Here is an 18,792-nt window from a genome sequence, read left to right as displayed (position 1 = left end):
ATCCTCTCGCTATAAATGCCAGCATACCGTTCGCCTTTTTCACCGCCTGCTGTACCTGCATGCCCACTTTCAATGACTGGTGTATAATGACACCCAGGTCTCGTTGCACCTCCCCTTTTCCTAATCGGCCACCATTCAGATAATAATCTGTTTTCCTATTTTTGCCACCAAAGTGGATAACTTCACATTTATCCACATTAAATTGCATCTGCCATGAGTTTGCCCACTCACCCAACCTATCCAAGTCACCCTGCATCCTCTTAGCATCCTCCTCACTGCTAACACTGCCACCCAGCTTCGTGTCATCCGCAAACTTGGAGATGCTGCATTTAATTCCCTCATCCAAGTCATTAATATATATTGTAAACAACTGGGGTCCCAGCACTGAGCCTTGCGGTACCCCACTAGTCACCGCCTGCCATTCTGAAAAGGTCCCGTTTATTCCCACTCTTTGCTTCCTGTCTGCTAACCAATTCTCCACCCACACCAATACCTTACCCCCAATACCGTGTGCTTTAAGTTTGCACACTAATCTCCTATGTGGGACCTTGTCAAAAGCCTTTTGAAAATCCAAATATACCACATCCACTGGTTCTCCCCTATCCACTCTACTAGTTACATCCTCAAAAAATTCTATGAGATTCGTCAGACATGATTTTCCTTTCACAAATCCATGCTGACTTTGTCCGATCATTTCACCGCTTTCCAAATGTGCTGTTATCACATCCTTGATAACTGACTCCAGCAGTTTCCCCACCACCGACGTTAGGCTAACCGGCCTATAATTCCCCGGTTTCTCTCTCCCTCCTTTTTTAAAAAGTGGGGTTACGTTAGCCACCCTCCAATCCTCAGGAACTAGTCCAGAATCTAACGAGTTTTGAAAAATTATCACTAATGCATCCACTATTTCTTGGGCCACTTCCTTAAGCACTCTGGGATGCAGACCATCTGGCCCTGGGGATTTATCTGCCTTCAATCCCTTCAATTTACCTAACACCACTTCCCTACTAACATGTATTTCGCTCAGTTCCTCCATCTCACTGGACCCTCTGTCCCTTACTATTTCTGGAAGATTATTTATGTCCTCCTTAGTGAAGACAGAACCAAAGTAATTATTCAATTGGTCTGCCATGTCCTTGCTCCCCATAATCAATTCACCTGTTTCTGTTTGCAGGGGACCTACATTTGTCTTTATCAGTCTTTTCCTTTTTACATATCTATAAAAGCTTTTACAGTCCGTTTTTATGTTCTCTGCCAGTTTTCTCTCATAATCTTTTTTCCCCTTCCTAATTAAGCCCTTTGTCCTCCTCTGCTGAACTCTGAATTTCTCCCAGTCCTCAGGTGAGCCACTTTCTCTGGCTAATTTGTATGCTACTTCTTTGGAATTGATACTATCCCTAATTTCTCTTGTCAGCCACGGGTGCACTACCTTCCTTGATTTATTCTTTTGCCAAACTGGGATGAACAATTGTTGTAGTTCATCCATGCAACCTTTAAATGCCTGCCATTGCATATCCACCGTCAATCCTTGAAGTGTCATTTGCCAGTCTATCTTAGCTAATTCATGTCTCATACCTTCAAAGTTACCCCTCTTTAAGTTCAGAACCTTTGTTTCTGAATTAACTACGTCACTCTCCATGTTAATGAAGAATTCCACCATATTATGGTCACTCTTACCCAAGGGGCCTCTCACGACAAGATCGCTAATTAACCCTTCCTCATTGCTCAAAACCCAGTCCAGAATAGCCTGCTCTCTAGTCGGTTCCTCGACATGTTGGTTCAAAAAACCATCCCGCATACATTCCAAGAAATCCTCTTCCTCAGCACCTTTACCAATTTGGTTCACCCAGTCTACATGTAGATTGAAGTCACCCATTATAACTGCTGTTCCTTTATTGCACACATTTCTAATTTCCTGTTTAATACCATCTCCGACCTCACTACTACTGTTAGGTGGCCTGTACACAACTCCCACCAGCGTCTTCTGCCCCTTAGTGTTACGCAGCTCTACCCATATCGATTCCACATCTTCCCGGCTTATGTCCTTCCTTTCTATTGCGTTAATCTCTTTTTTAACCAGCAACGCCACCCCACCTCCCCTTCCTTCGTGTCTATCCCTCCTGAATATTGAATATCCCTGAACGTTGAGCTCCCATCCCTGGTCACCCTGGAGCCATGTCTCTGTGATCCCAACTATATCATAATCATTAATAACAATCTGCACTTTCAATTCATCCACCTTATTACGAATGCTCCTTGCATTGACACATAAAGCCTTCAGGCACTCTTTTACAACTCTCTTAGCCCGTTTTAATGCTTGCCCTGGATTTGTCGGCCTGCCACTTTTACTTTTCCCCTTTGTACTTTTTGCTTCTACGCTCACTTTACACCCCTCTGTCTCTCTGCACTGGTTCCCATCCCTCTGTTGTGAACTAACCTCCTCACACCTAGCCGCTTTAATTTGATTCCCACCCCCCAACCATTCTAGTTTAAAGTCACCTCAGTAGCCCCCGCTAATCTCCCTGCCAGGATATTGGTCCCCCGAGGATTTAAGTGTAACCCGTCCTTTTTGTACAGGTCACACCTGCGCCAAAAGAGGTCCCAATGATCCAAAAACTTGAATCCCTGCCCCCTGCTCCAATCCCTCAGCCACGCATTTATCCTCCACCTCATCGCATTCCTACTCTCACTGTCGCGTGGCACAGGCAGTAATCCCGAGATTACTACCTTTGCGGTCCTTTTTCTCAACTCCCTTCCTAGCTCCCTATATTCTTCTTTCAGGACCTCATCCCTTTTCCTACCTATGTCATTGGTACCTATATGTACCAGGACCTCTGGCTCTTCACCCTCCCACTTCAGGATATCTTGGACACGATCAGAAATATCCCGGACCCTGGCACCAGGGAGGCAAACTACCATCCGAGTCTCTGGACTGCGTCCACAGAATCGCCTATCTGACCCCCTTACTATCGAGTCCCCTATCACAACTGCCCTCCTCTTCCTTGCCCTACCCTTCTGAGCTACAGGGCCAGACTCTGTGCCGGAGGCAGGGCCACTGTCGCTTCCCCCGGGTAAGATGTCCCCCCCAACAGTACTCAAACAGGAGTACCTGTTGTTAAGGGGCACAGCCGCCGGGGTACTCCCCATCACCTTCCTTTTCCCCTTCCCCCTCCTAACCGTGACCCACTTGTCTGCCTCCCGTGGCCCCGGCGTGACCACCTGCCTTCCACTCCTCTCTATCACCTCCTCACTCTCCCTGACCAGACGAAGGTCATCGAGCTGCAGCTCCAGTTCCGTAACGCGGTCCCTTAGGAGCTGCATCTCGATGCACTTGGCGCAGATGTAGACGTCCGGGAGGCTTGGAGACTCCAGGGCCTCCCACATCCGACACCGAGAACAGCAAACTGCCCTCACAGTCATAATGCCCCTCTCCTCAAATAGCAACAGAAAATGAATGTCAAACCTTCCTCGCCTCACCCGCTTCCGCCTAAGCCCGGTGAGCCGAAGCCCTTAAGTCTTCACTCTGCTCCCGGCTCACTCTGTTCCTTTTAAATCTGCCGCGCTGCACTGCCCTACGTCACACGCCTGCGCAGTCCCGCCTCTCAGAAAGCCGTTGGAGAAAAAAAAAATAACGAAAATTTCAAAAATCTCTTTTTCGGCACTCCCACTCAGACTCTCAGACTCCTTCTTCGAATCAAATCCGAAGCAGGATGTCTGCCCTTTTAAATCTGCCGCGCTGCACTGCCCGACGTCACACGCCTGCGCAGTCCCGCCTCTCAGAAAGCCGTTGGAGAAAAAAAAATAACGAAAATTTCAAAAATCTCTTTTTCGGCACTCCCACTCAGACTCTCAGACTCCTTCTTCGAATCCTGAAGTCCTCTTCCTGAAGTCCACAATCAATTCCTTGGTCTTACTGATGTGCAAGGTTGTTGTTACGACACCCCTCAACCAGCTGATCTACCTCACTCCCGTGTGCCTCATCACCATCTGAAAATCTGCCAGTAGTAGTTGTGTAGCCGGAAAATTTATGGCTGGTGTTTGAACTGTGCCTAGACACGCAGTTGCGGGTGTACAGAGAGTAGAGCAGCAGGCTCAGCATGAATCCAGGAGGTGTGCCAATGTTGATCGTCAGCGATAAGAAGATATCATTTTGGATCAGCACTGACAGATCGCCCAATGAGGAAGTCAAGGATCCAGTTGCAGAGGGAGGTACAGGGACCCAGGTTTTGGAACTTGTTGATTGGTACTGATAGCATGATTGTATTGAACGCTGAGATAAAATCAATAAACAGCAGCCTGACGCAAGTATTACTATTGTCCAGGTGACCAAGGCCGAGTGGAGAGCCAGTCAGTTTATTATCCGCTGTAAACCTATTATGGCAGCAGACAAATTGCACCAGGTCCAGACCCTTGCTTAGACAGGAGCTGATTCTGGCCACGGCCAACCTTTCATCACAGTAGATATGAGTGCAATTGGATGACAGTCATTGAGACAGCTCTCCCGGCTCTTCTTGGTCACTGGTATGATTGTTGACATTTTGAATCACGTGGGAACCTCCGACTGTAGCAGTAAGAGATTGAAGATGTCCCCGAACATAGAAACATAGAAAAGCTACAGCACAATACAGGTCCCTCGGTCCACAAAGTTGTGTCGAACATGTCCTTACCTTAGAAATTACTAGGCTTACCCATAGCCCTCTATTTTTCTAAGCTCCATGTACCTATCCAAAAGTCTTTTAAAAGACCCTATCGTATCTGCCTCCACCACCGCTGCCAGCAGCTCATTCCCTGCACTCACCACTCTCTGTGTAAAAAACTTACCCCTGACATCTCCTCTGTATATACTCCCGAGCACCTTAAACCCGTGCCCCCTTGTGGCAACCATTTCAGCCCTGGGAAAAAACCTCCGACTATCCACACGATCAATGCCTCTCATCATCTTATACACCTCTATCAGGTCACCTCTCATCCTCCGTCGCTCCAAGGAGAAAAGGCCGAGTTCACTCAACCTATTCTCATAAGGCATGCTCCTCAATCCAGGCAACATCCTTGTAAATCTCCTCTGCACCATTTCTATGGCTTCCACATCCTTCCTGTAGTGAGGCGACCAGAACTGAGCACAGTACTCCAAATGGCCTCTGACCAGGGTCCTATATAACTGCAACATTACCTCTTGGCTCCTAAATTCAATTCCACGATTGATAAAGGCCAATAACCTTATGTCTTCTTAACCACAGAGTCGACCTATGCAGCTGCTTTGAGCGTCCTATGGACTTGGACCCCAAGATCCCTCTAATCCTCCACATCGCCAACAGTCTTACCATGAATACTATATTCTGCCATCATATTTGATCTACCAAAATGAACCACTTCACACTTATCTGGGTTGTACTCCATCTGCCACTTCTCAGCCCAGTTTTGCATCCTAATCAATGTCCCGCTGTAACCTCTGACAGCCCTCCACACTATCCACAACACCCCCAGCCTTTGTGTCAACCCATCTCTCCACTTCCTCATCCAGGTCATTTATAAAAATCACGAAGAGTAAGGGTCCCAGAACAGATCCCTGAGGCACACCACTGGTCACCGACCTCCATGCAGACCTCTGTAGGCAAGCCAGTTCTAGATCCACAAAGCAATGTCCCCTTGGATCCCATGCCTCCTTACTTTCTCAATAAGCTTTGCTTGGGATACCTTATCAAATGCCTTGCTGAAATCCATATACACTATATTTACTGCTCTTCCTTCATCGATGTCTTAAGTCACATCCTCAAAAAATTCAATTAGGCTCATAAGGCACGACCTGCCCTTGACAAAGCCATGCTGACTAATCCTAATCATATTATACCTCTCCAAATGTTCATAAATTCTGCCTCTCAGGATCTTCTCCATCAACTTACCAACCACTTGTCTCTAATTTCCTGGGGTATCTCTACTCCCTTTCTTGAATAAGGGAACAACATCCACAACCCTCCAATCCTACAGAACCTCTCCCATCCCCATTGATGATGCAAAATCATCGCCAGAGGCTCAGCAATCTCCTCCCTCACCTCCCACAGTAGCCTGACCCCTTCCTGTCCCTAACCTCCACCCACAGAGACTCCATAGACAATCCCTCCATGACGTCCACCTTTTCTGCAGCCGTTACACTATCTCTGATCAACAGTGCCACTCCCCCACCTCTTTTGCCTCCCTCCCTGTCCTTTCTGAAACATCTAAAACCCGGCACTTGAAGTAACCATTCCTGTCCCTGAGCCATCCAAGTCTCCGTAATGGCCACAACATCATAGCTCCAAGTATTGATCCACGCTCTAAGCTCATCCGCTTTGTTCACAACATTGCCGCCAGTTGGCTGGATCATGTTTTCAGTACTTGACCAGGTACACCATCAGGGCCTGACACCTTGCAAGGGCTCACCCTATTGAAAGATGCCCTGATGTCAGCCCCCGAGACGGAGATCACAGGGTCAACAGGTGCTGCAGTAAGGGTTCGCACAGGTGTAAATCCCTGTAGCATCTACAGCTTCTGGGCAGGAAAATTACAGGAGATCTTTATAAATTGTCAGTATGGCCAGAGCTGTCATGGGGAGCTCACCATGGTACACGAAAACCACCTTCCTGTGGAGCTCCACAAGCAAGTTTTTCATTGCACCTGCGCATACACGGACTTTTGCAGATGACAATAAACTCGACTTCCATTTTGATACAGCTGATGTGGTGAATAGGAGGAAATTTACCCCATAATGGAGGCATCTAAAACTGGAGGACGCAGATCTGGGGCAAAAGGTTTAAAGGGGTTCTGAGGGGGAATGTGGCTAGAATTTGAAATGTACTCGGGGGGGGGTTGGGTGATGAAGCTGGAGACTCACACAGTGTCAATGTAATGAGATGATTGGAGGAATCGCCATGGCTAGGAAGGGTATGGTCCTAAGGTGAGTAACTGGGGTTGGTGTGGATTGGCTTAAGGTTACTGACCCTCTGTGGGCCAGGGTCAACCATGGGTGTTATGTCCTATCTGTCAAATCAAAGAAGCAAGCCAGGGCAGTATAACACAGAGACTAAGCTGTTGCCTATGCAGCAGCCTCCCCCCTCCACACAGCTGGTGAATCCAAAGGAACGGCAAAGACTGACATCTTTTGGTACCAGCAGCATCACAGGAGTTGTCAGTCAGCATTGAACTCCACATAGGACTGCCTTAGGGACTCCAGCTCTAGATTTTTCCTTGGGGTTTACTCTCGAAGCCTTCCCCACGAGTGGCTGAAGATGCATGGCAGCGGAGGTTTGAGATCAAAGTTTTCCTTCGCTTTGATGAACTGCCAACCAATATTGACAAGCCCTGATGATGGACGCTGCCTTTCTGCGACTGGTTTTGATGTACCAATAACCTGCCTTTGCCCCTTTCTCATGTCAGTAGGAACAGTTCTGCTGAGCTTAGCAGCTAAGCCACATGTGAATGTCAGGAGCTGGACTTTGTTGTCAGAGGCTATTTGAGATGCACGTCATTGGGAGCATTTAATGGGTAATGTGAGCTTGTTTGGGAGGGCTTTACCCGTGATGGACTGGGCTGTATCCACTACTTTTTGTAGGACTTTGTTATTCAAAGGTATTGGTGTTTCTATACCAGGCTGTGATGCATGCAGTCGATATACTCTGCACTACACATCAACAGAAGTTTATCAAAGTTTTAGATGTTATGCCAAATCTCTAAAGAAGTAGGCGCACTGTTGTGCTTTCTTCATTATTGTACTTATGCGCTGGGCCAAGTCCTCTGAAATAATAACATCTAGGAACACACATCAAAGTTGCTGGTGAACGCAGCAGGTCAGGCAGCATCTCTAGGAAGAGGTACAGTCGACGTTTCGGGCCGAGACCCTTCGTCAGGACTAACTGAAAGAAGAGCTAGTAAGAGATTTGCAAGTAGGAGGGCGAGGGATGGAGCCAAGAGCTGGACAGGTGACTGGCAAAAGGGATATGAGGGGGGCGTCACGTGATGACGTGGGATTGAGACGTGTAAATCCAGCTCTCCCGTAAAAAATCAGCAAAGTACCGCTTAAACAAAGTAAAGTTAATAAATATTTTCCGAAAACTACTTATAAACTGCGTAAGACTACTCTACGATATGCCTCATAAACCGCAACAGAAGAAGTCTGTTGTTGTGAAGTCGCCGCGAGATGGGAAGAAAAAAGGGCCTACTGCAGCGATGGATCCTCAGACTCAGGTTGGATCTCCTTCAGAGGAGACGTACTTTATCTCTGGCGTAGAAGAACAGGGAGCAATGGCAGCGGTAGCGGTCTCTCGGAAGAAGATGCCGGAAATGCACATGCGCAAATCGACACAACTCAAACTACAAGAACCGACGGCCACTGCAACTGAAAGTGACTCAGAGTCAGAATTGGATATCGCAGAGAATACAGATGAAGAAGAGGAGGAAGATCTGGAAGAGACTGGAAGTAAAGGAGACGACGGAGACATAAGGGAGGCTTTATTGCAATTAACGACTGAACTAAGAAAATTAAGAACAGAGCTTAGAGACGTGAAGATGTGCTATGATAAAGCTATGAAAAGACAGGATAAAATGGATAAGAAACTTCAGAAGATGGAAAGAACAATGGAGCATATTAACGATAGAGTGGAAAAAACAGAAAATGATGTGCTTGTCTGGAACATGGAAAGAAATCGACTCTTGGAGAAAGTGGACGTGTTGGAAAATTTTAGTAGACATAATAATATTAAAATTGTTGGTCTTAAAGAAGGTATAGAGGGAGATAATCCAATAGAATTTTTTCAAAGATGGATCCCGAAAACCTTGTAAATGAAAGAGGAAGACCGATCAATTGAAATTGAGAGGGTACATAGAGCTCTAAGATAAAAACCACAAGATGATCAATATCCAGATCAATTTTAATAAAATTCTTAAGATTTCAAGACAAAGAAAGGATTCTACAGGCGGCTGCCCAAGCTGGCAAGAATAGAAAGGGCCACTGATGATAGAAGGGAAGAAAATTTTTTTCTACCCTGACATAAGTTATGAACTTTTGAAGAGAAGGAAGAAATTTAATCCAGTGAAAAAAGCCCTATGGGATCACGGTTATCAATTTATATTGCGTTATCCTGCAACCTTGAAGATTTTTTTGCCTGGTGGAGAAAGAAGATTTTTTGACAATTACCAGAAAGCAGAGGAGTTTGTGCGAGATTCTTTGACTATTCACCAGATACAAGAACAAACCTAGGGGAGCGAGATGGATTGAAGACGAAGACTGGATCAAGGATTACGCCTGTTGGATTTTTAGGTGGATGAATATATAAATATATTATTAATTATGAGGGAGGGGAAGAAAGGTTAAAATTTGAGGACTATTAGCTGGGAATAATGACATTAATTTTTTTTATATATATACAATTTTTTGTTACGGGGGAGCTGGAAGAAACACTGACCAATCGCTACATTATTCATGTGTGCAAGCGTGGCTTTAGCCACGACCCGCACAATGGAGGGGGGTAGTGTTGTGTATCTTTTCATTCACAACATTAGTGGGGGGGGTATTTTGTTTTTATTTGTATCTTATCTATCTTTCTTTTTCTTTTTGCCTGGATGATTGGGAGGGAAACACATAGCAACATGGTGAAGTTCAAAGAGATTCCCCAGGGAACTATGAGTGTTGAGAAGCTAAGTAATGTTTTAGATTTTAAGAGATAAATATGAAACATTTTTGAATATTTGGAGCCCTTATTTATAGCTCCGATGATGATGAAGATCTTGGTTCCTTGGGGGAAAGTAACAAATATATATTAAATTTATTTTTATCCCATGGAGCATGTGCAAACCTTCCAATATTCAGGCAGTTCCTTTTTTTTCTTTTTTTCTTTTCTCTTTAGGTAGGAGCATATTTCGGGGGGGGGAGGGTTAAGGGGAGGGGGGAGGGTAGATATTATTTTCTCATGCATCACTTTGAAAACTCAATAAAAATTATATTTAAGAAAAAGGAATATGAGAGGATCATGGGACAGGAGGCCCAGGGAGAAGGAAAAGTGTGGGGGGGGGGAACCCAGAGGATGGGCAAGGAGTATAGTCAGAGGGACAGAGGGAGAAAAAGGAGAGGGAGAAAGAATGTGTGTATATAAATAAATAACAGATGGGGTACAAGGGGGAGGTGGCGTATTAGCGGAAGCTTGAGAAGTCTCCCTCTGTCCCTCTCACTATACCCTTTGCCCATCCTCTGGGTTTCCCCCCCTCCCACTTTTCTTTCTCCCTGGGCCTCCTGTCCCATGATCCTCTCATATCCCCTTTGCCAATCACCTGTCCAGCTCTCGGCTCCATCCCTCCCCCTCCTGTCTTCTCCTATCATTTTGCATCTCCCCCTCCCCCTCCCACTTTCAAATCTCTTACTAGCTCTTCTTTCAGTTAGTCCTGACGAAGGGTTTCGGCCTGAAACGTCGACTGTACCTCTTCCTAGAGATGCTGCCTGGCCTGCTGCGTTCACCAGAAACTTTGATGTGTGTTGCTTGAATTTCCAGCATCTGCAGAATTCTTCGTGTCTGCGTTTTTAAAATAACATCTAGGAATTTAAAGTTGCTTATCCTCTCCACCTCTGATCCGGACTGGCTCATGGACCTCTGGTTTTCTTCTCCTGAAGTCTATAATCAGCTCCTTGGTCTTGCTGCTCTTGAGTGAGAGATTGTTGTTATGACACCACTCAGCCAGATTTTCAATCTCCCTCCTATTGATTTGGCCTATGATAGTGGTGTGATCAGCAAACTTGAATATGGCACTGGAGTTGTACTTAGCTTGACAGTCATAAGTGTAAAGAAAGTAGACCACACAGCCTTGTGGTGCACCTGTGCTGATGGAGATCATGGAGGAGATGTTGTGCCAATCTGAACTGACTGGGGTCTGCAAGTGAGGAAATTCAGGATCTAATTGCACAAGAACGTACTGAGGCCCAGTTCTTGGAGCTTATTGATTAGTTGAGGGTTGATGGTATTGGATGCTGAACTGTAGTCAATAAAGAGCATTCTGACGCATGCATCTTTGCTGAACAAATGTTCCAGGGTTGAGTGAAGAGCCAATGAGATGGCATCTGCTGAAGACCTGCTGCTCTGGTAGGCAAGTTGCTTCTCAGGTAGGAGTGAATGTTTCATCACAAACCTCTCAAAACACTTCATCACGATGGACATAAGTGCTACTGGGTGACAGTCGCTGAGGCAGGTCACCACGCTCTTCCTAGGCATCAGTATAATTGAAGCAGGTGGGTCCCACACACTACTAAAGTGAGAGGCTAAAGATCTCAGTGAACACACTAGCCAGTTGATCAACACAGGTCTTTATTACTTGGCCAGGTATCCCATCAGGGTCAGATGCTTTAGGTGGGTTCACCCTCCTGAAAGTGACTCACACATCAGCTTCAGAGACTGAAATCATAGGATCATTGGGGGATGTGTGAGTTCGTGGTAATTCCTCCACATTTTGATAGTCAGAGTGAGCAGAGGAAGAATTGAAGTGAAGCCCTACTGTCTCGTATGTTGCTTGAGTTAACTTTATAAGAGGCGATAGTATTCAAGCCCTGACAACTGTTGAGCATTCTTCATTCATTCAAGTTTGGTCCGGAATTGCCACTTCATCCATGAGATGGTTTTCCAGAGTTCGTACCCACACCTCTTGTAACTTTTTTGGTCACCAGACTTGAATGTCTCTGCTCTGGCTCTCAGATTTCAGATCTCATGGTTCATCCAGGGCTTCTGACTGGGGAAGACTCGGAATGATGTTGTGGGGACACACTTGTCAGCAGCTGTTTTAATAAAAGTATGTTACAACCATGGTGCATTTATTCAGATCCCTCGATGAGATCTTGAACACGATCCAGTCCACTGACTTGAAGCAATCCCATAAATCGCTCCTCTGCCTCCTGCGATCATTTCTTTGTTGTCAATCTCTGGAGATTTACTCTTTAGCCTCTGCCTGCAGTAAGCATGCAGATAGAAGAAGGACAGCTAAGTGATCAGATTTTCTGAAATACGGTCTGGATACAGAACTGTAGGCATTCCTCATCTTGGTCTAGTATGTTGGGACGTCTGGTGCTACACGTTATATACTGATGGTAATTGGGGATGGTTTTCTTCAAACAAACCTGTCTCAAGTCTCCGACTATGATTTGAAATGCATCAGGATAACCTGCTTCTTGTTTGGAGGTGAATGTGGAAGGTGAGTGCTGGTTGCCTGCCTTTTGGGTGCTGGGGATCACCGTTATCTGAGGAGGAGGCTGCTGCTGTGCCCGGAGAATGTTACCCAGGTCTTCTGCGTTTTGGATATGGACTTGGACTAAAGACTTTTTCTTTCTCGGTCTTATAGATTTTTTTATAGACTGTGTTTTTCCCCTGAGCTTTCTCGTTTTTTGTGCGCAGGAGTGGGGCATTTGGGGTCAGCGTGCCTATTCCATTTTTTTTTGTGCGGAGAGGGGTGGATGACATCGTTTTTCTTTCTTGGTTCTGTGGCTATCCAGTGAAGAAGAGTTTCAGAGTTGTACACCTTGATATTAAATGAACCTTTGAGATGGCATTTCACTCAGTATCAGCAAAACCATTAAGCTGATTAACGACTGCAGGAGGAAGAAACTGGAGGTCCATGAGCCAGTCCTAATTAGGGGAGCAGAGGGGCAGAAGGTCAGTAACTTAAAAGTTCCTTGGCATTAACATATCAGAGAATCTGTCCTGGGACCAGCACGAGTGCAATCACACCAAAGGCTCAGTAGCACCTCTACTTTCTTAGAGGTTTCTGCAGATTAAGCAGGTCATCTAAAACTTTGACAAACTTCTGTAGATGCAGTGGAGAGCATACTGTCTGGTTGCATCATGGCCTGGTATGGAAACACCAAGAAAGGAAGCCTGGAGGAAGAAGAAGATGGTGGCGTGACGCAGCTCGCAGCGGCCACTCCGGTGGTGATGTCTGTTATTTGTCAAGTAGGGTGCCGTGCACAATCCTGATTTGATGGAGATGGACATGAGAGCATGGAGGAACATCTGGTGAAACTTCTGAAATGTCTGCTTCGCTGCTGCTGCTACTGTGTGGTCCAGAATCTCTGGAGGGGAAGGCCCCGAGTCCTCGGCTTTGCTTGTAGCTCGGCAGCCAGGGCGAGGTCGAAGCACTCGGCGGAGGATGGTGCTCGGTGTCGGAGGCTCGAAGTTTTCGGACGGACTCAGAGTCCGCTGCAGTCGGGTGCTTCCAATGGTGCTGCATCGGCAAGTTTGCGGCGCTTGGAGGTTCATGGCGGGCAGAGTTTCTCCCTTTTACCGTCTGTGTGAGATGATGAGGTTATCGGGATTTTGAGACTTTTTTTTACCGTGCCCACAGTCTGCTCTTTATCAAATTATGGTATTGCTTTGCACTGTTGTAACTATATGTTATAATTATGTGGTTTTGTCAGTTTTAGTCTTGGTTTGTCCTGTGTTTTCTTGTGATATCATTCTGAAGGAACGTTGTATCATTTTTTAATGCATGCATTTCTAAATGACAATAAACGAGGACTGAGTGTCCTCATAATCTAATTTAATCTAGAGAAAATGATCGATACAGCACACTCCATCACAGGCAAAGCCCTCCCATCATTCAGCACATCAACAAGGAGTACTCTAACAAGAAAACAGCATCCATTATTAAAGACACCCACCATCCAAGGCCATGCTCTCTTCTCACTGCTATCAATCAGGCAGAAGGCACTGGAATATTGGGTCCCACATCACCAGGTTCAGGAACAGTTGTTACCCTACAACCATCAGGCTCCTGAACCAGTGTGGATAACTTCACTCACCTCAACTCTGAGCTAATTCCATAACGTACAGACTCACTTTATACAACTCGTTCGCAATACTATTTATTTTTGATTTGCACAATTTGCCTTCTTTTGCAAATTGGTTGTCAGTCTTCATGTATTTTTCACAAATTCAATGTATTTCTTTATTTTCCTGTAATTGTCTCCAAGAAAATGAATCTCAGGGTTGTATATGGTTGCATATACAGTGCTTTGCAAAAGTATTCAGCTCCCAACCTTTTGTCCACATACGGTTGCAAGAAAAAGTTTGTGAACCCTTTGCAATTACCTGGTTTTCTGCATTAATTACTCAAAATGTGGTAATGATCTTCATCCAGGTCACAATAGTAGACAAACACAATCTGCCCAAACTAATAACACAAACAATTATACTTTTTATATCTTTATTGAACACATTGTTCAATCATTCACAGTCCAGGCTGGAAAAAGTATGTAAACTGGGAGGGGGGGAGAAGATGGCGGCGCGACGACAGCGCACGTGGCCACTTCGGTGATGAATATCTGTTATCTGTCAAGTAGGGGACCGTGCACAATCCTGATTTGATGGAGACAGATGTGAAAGCACAGTGGAACATCTGGAAAACTTCGGAAATGCCCGCTTCGCTGCCGCTGCTACTGTGTGGTAACCGGAATCTCTGGAGCAGAAGGTCCCGAAATCCTCGGCTTTGCGTGTTTCAGCGGCCGGGGTGAGGTCGAAGGCGCTCGGCAGAGGATGGCGCTCGGGAGGCTGTATCAGAGAGGCTGCTCGGAAGCTCGGAGTTTTCAGACGGATGGACTCGGTCGGCTGGGGTCGGCTGCTTCCAAGGTATTGGCAGTTGACGGTGCCTGGAGGTTTATGGCAGGGAGTTCCTCCCTTTTGCCGCCTGCTATTAGGGACTCGATCGACTGGGGACTTTAAGACTTTTTTTCACTGTGCCTATGGTTTGTTCTTTATCAAATTATGGTATTGCTTTGCACTGCTGTAACTATATGTTATAATTATGTGGTTCTGTCAGCATTACTCTTTTGTTTGTCCTGTTTTCTGTGATATCACTCCGGAGAAACATTGTATCATTTCTTAATGCATGTATGCATTTCTAAATGACAATAAAAGAGGACTGAGTGTTCTCGTAAACTAATAATCTAATAATTTAATAACTGGTAGAACCTCCTTTCGCAGCAATAACCTCCACCAAGCATTTCCTGGAGCTGCTGATCAGACTTGCACAATGGTGAGGAAGAATTTTAGATTACTCCTCCATATAAAAGTGCTTCAGTTCATCAATATTTCTGGGATACCTTGCATGAACAACCCTCGTCAGGTCATGCCAGGTCTGTTTTAAACCATTCTATTGTTGACTTACTCTTGTGTTTCATATCATTGTCTTGTTCCATCATCCAACTTCTATTAAGCGTCAGGTGATGGACCACTAACCTGACATTCTCCTGTAAAATGTCTTGATACAATTTTGAGTTCATTGTTCCCTCAACGATTGCAAACTGTCCAGGCCCTGAGGCAGCAAAGCTGCCCCAACTCACGATGCTCCTTCCACCATGCTCCACAGTAGGGATCCGGATGTTGATGTGCAGTGCCCTTTTCCCTCCAAACATAGTGGTATGCATTTCTGCCAAAAAGTTCAACTTTTGTCTCATCTGTCCACAGAACATTGCCCTAGAAGTGTTGTGGAACATCCAAGTGGACTTCTGTAAACTTGAAGCATGCAGCAATGATTTTTTGAAGAGCACCAAAAACACAAAACAAGAGTGGTGTTCATGGAAGGACACCATTCTTGTTTGGTGTCTTTCTTATAGTGGACACATGAATAAGTTCTAGAGATTTCCGCAGGTCTTTTGCTGTTACCCTTGGGTTCTTTTTCATTTCCTTCGGTATTGTATGTTGTGCTCTTGGTGCGATCTTTGCTGGATGCCCACTCCTAGGGAGAGTAGCAACAGTACTAAGTTTCCTCTATTTGTAGACAATTTCTCTTACTGTGGACTGATGAACATTCAGATCTTTAGAAATGCTTTTGTAGCCTTTTCCAGCTTCATGCATCTCTACAATTCTTCTAAGGGCCTCTCTGAAAGTTGCTTTGATCAAAGCATGGTGCACGTGAACAGATTGTTCTTAAGAGCAGGCTCTGTCAGTAACCTTTTTTTTATATATAGGGCAGGACACCTCTACAACCCACACCTCCAATCTCATCTCATTGATTGGAACACTTGACTCCAAATAGCTATTGTAGAAGGCATTACCCCAGAGGCTCACGTACTTTTTTTGAACATAGACTGATTGTTTAAATGGTGTACTCAATATTGACCAGGAGCAGTACAATTGTTTGTACTATCATTTATGCAGATTGTGTTTGTCTACTATTGTGATTTAGATGAAGATCAGACCACATTTCGAGTAATTAATGCAGAAAACCAGGTAATTGCAAAGGGTTCACAAAATTTTTTCATGCAACTGTAACTGAGTATTACAACCATGGATTTTGGTCAATTTAACTGGAATTTTTATTTGTGAATTACATGCTCCTTTCTTCACAGTGGAGCCCAAAAGACAGAGAAACTATGAAGCATGAAAAACTAGATATTCAAAAACTGAAACGTTAGCACTTCACACATATTCATTCCTCTTTGCTCAGTGTTTAGTTGAGCCGCATCTCGCAGCTCTTTCAGACAGTAGTCTTTTTGGATAAGTCTCCATTAGCTTTTCACAATGTGATGGAGCAAGAGAAAACAACCCAAGTTTCTCTGGTTATCCAGTCTCTCGTTATAGCACATACCTTTTAATCCAAGCAGCAACCTCGTACGCCTCTCCTGCACTCTTTCCAAAGCCTCGACATCCTTCCTATAATGAGGTGACCAGAACTGCACACAATACTCCAAGCGTGATCTAACCAACTTTATAGGGCTGCTACGTGACTCTCTAACGTTTGAACTCAATGTCTCGACTAATAAAAGCAAACATGCCTTAACTACCCTATCAACCTGTGTAGCCACTTTCAGGGCGCCCAAGATCCCTCTGCTCATCAATACTGTAAACCCAAACTTTGCTCAACTTTTGGCACCTTGCAAACTTTTTTTACGTGGGTTGGGGGTGGGGGTGGAGGAGTTGCCGGAGTTTTACCTGCGTCCCGGGAGCGATTGTATTCCAGATCCCTGCGCTTGGCGCACAGCCCGCGCCCTTGGACGAGAGCTTGGAGCGGGAATTCGGTGTCGCTGCGGGGGTAGCAGCGGAGCCCAGCGCCGCAGCGCGGAGTGTAGACCCCACACGCCTCTCCCAGGGTGCGGGCGCAGCTCCAGCAACAGCCGCAGCCCGGCTCCCGCACCGTTTCACTGCAGCCGGCCGGCTCCGTGCAGCTCGCCAGCTGCTCGCTGCTGCAGGGCGGGCAGCGGAAAGCCACTTCGGCCACCCCGCCGCTCGCCAACAGCACCAACATCGCCAGTCCCACCAGCCCGGCGGCGCCCATTGTCTGCCGCGCACCAACTCGGCGGCGTCCAACCGGCAGGTGGAGCGGGGCAGCGCCGGGTCCCAGCGCCCTTCGCTCAACTGGAGGGAATGATCCTCTGGGTCCCAGTGACCGCCGGATTACTTGAGGACAGGTTCCGTCGGGTCCTAGCACCGAAGCATGGGGTCGCTAGTTCCCAGCGCCTGCCGGTTTACTGAAGAGAGACTACTGTGGGTTCCGGGAGTCCGCCGGTTCCCTGTGCCCGCCGCCTCACAGGAGGGAGGCTTCCTCTGAGTCTTAATGCCGGTGGTCTAACAAGGGGAGAACGGCTTCACTGGTTCCCAGCCGCTTTCTAGAGAGGAAGGGCTCCACTGGGTCTTAGCGCCGGAGATGTTAAAACAAAGTACAGATCCGCAGGATCCCAGTGCTTGCCGACTACTCAGACGGGAGGGCTTCGCAGGGTCCTAGCACGGGCGGGTTACAAGTGGGGTTCTGCCGGGTTCCGGCTCACTGGCAGTGAGGGGAAGAGAGAGGAAAGACTCCAGCAAGCGCTGGTGCCGGAGGTTTTAAAGGAGAGCACTGGTCCATCGGTTACAGCCCCTTTTCTGGAAAGGAAGGGCTCCGCTGGGTCTTAGCGCCAGTGTTGTACACAAGCGAACCGATCTCTGTGCCTGCCAAATTCACAGCGGGTGGAGTGGAGCTGGGCGGGCTCCGTTGAGTCCTAGTGCCGACTGAATTAGAAAAGAATGTGGGGCCGCCTGATTCTAGTGCCCTCAGACTATTGAAGACGACGTTAGAACATACACAAGGACGAGACCAATCGGTTCTTCGAGCCTGCTGCACAAAATTATAATTTCCCTGTAGTTTAAACATCTGTCAATTACCACCGCCAATCTCAGCAATGACTAACCTCCACCTCTCTCTGGGGCAGAGAATTCTAATGGAGGGGTCACCTGCGACATGCTGTCTTCTCATCAGGGAGAAGGTACGGGAGTCTGAAGACACACACACAGTGCTCCAGGTTCAATCCCCAGCTCAGGCGCTGTCTGTGTAGGGTCTAGACGTTCTCCCTGTGGCCACATGAGTCTCCCCCAGGTCCTCCCACATCCTAAGGTCACGCAGGGTTGGGAGGGGCACAATAAATCACCTCCAATGTGTGAGTGAGGGGTAGAATCGGGGGGGGCAAGGTGGGGTGATGAGAGTGTGGGGAGAAGAGGTTGCAAAGAAACAAGTGGGTTGATGTGATTCTGTAAACACCCCCACCTCCACCCCCTCCCCGTTGCAGACAAACACAGTGTCCCACAGTGTAGAAACAGGCCACTCAGCCCATCACACCCATGCTGTCCATCAAGTACTAGTGTTTCTAAACCCACTACAACTCAAGTGCTTGCCTGAATACTTCTTCAATGCTGTGGAAGTCTATGCCTCCACCACCTGGCTGTGAACTCCTGATTCCAGCTCCCCACTGGTGGAGTATGTTCTTCCCCAGACTAGGTAGCGCAGTGGTTACTGTAGCACTATCACAGTGCCAGCGATCCG

General features: G+C 46.6%; 1 protein-coding gene across 1 annotated transcript in view; it reads right to left on the bottom strand.

The window, feature by feature from the left end:
• Positions 1 to 17,467, bottom strand: part of LOC134348301 (insulin-like growth factor-binding protein 2) — a 52,912-nt gene extending 35,445 nt beyond the window's left edge. Inside the window, exon 1 of the mRNA XM_063051464.1 lies at positions 16,932 to 17,467. Coding sequence (XP_062907534.1) covers positions 16,932 to 17,274 — 343 coding nt within the window. The 5' untranslated portion in view covers positions 17,275 to 17,467. The remainder of the gene's footprint in view (positions 1 to 16,931) is intronic.
• Positions 17,468 to 18,792: the final 1,325 nt, after the last annotated feature.

Source organism: Mobula hypostoma, chromosome 6, assembly GCF_963921235.1.
Source record: "Mobula hypostoma chromosome 6, sMobHyp1.1, whole genome shotgun sequence".
NCBI classification, from domain to species: Eukaryota; Metazoa; Chordata; class Chondrichthyes; order Myliobatiformes; family Myliobatidae; genus Mobula; species Mobula hypostoma.
Note: the sequence above shows the minus strand (reverse complement) of the source record. Positions and strands in the feature narration are given on the sequence as shown.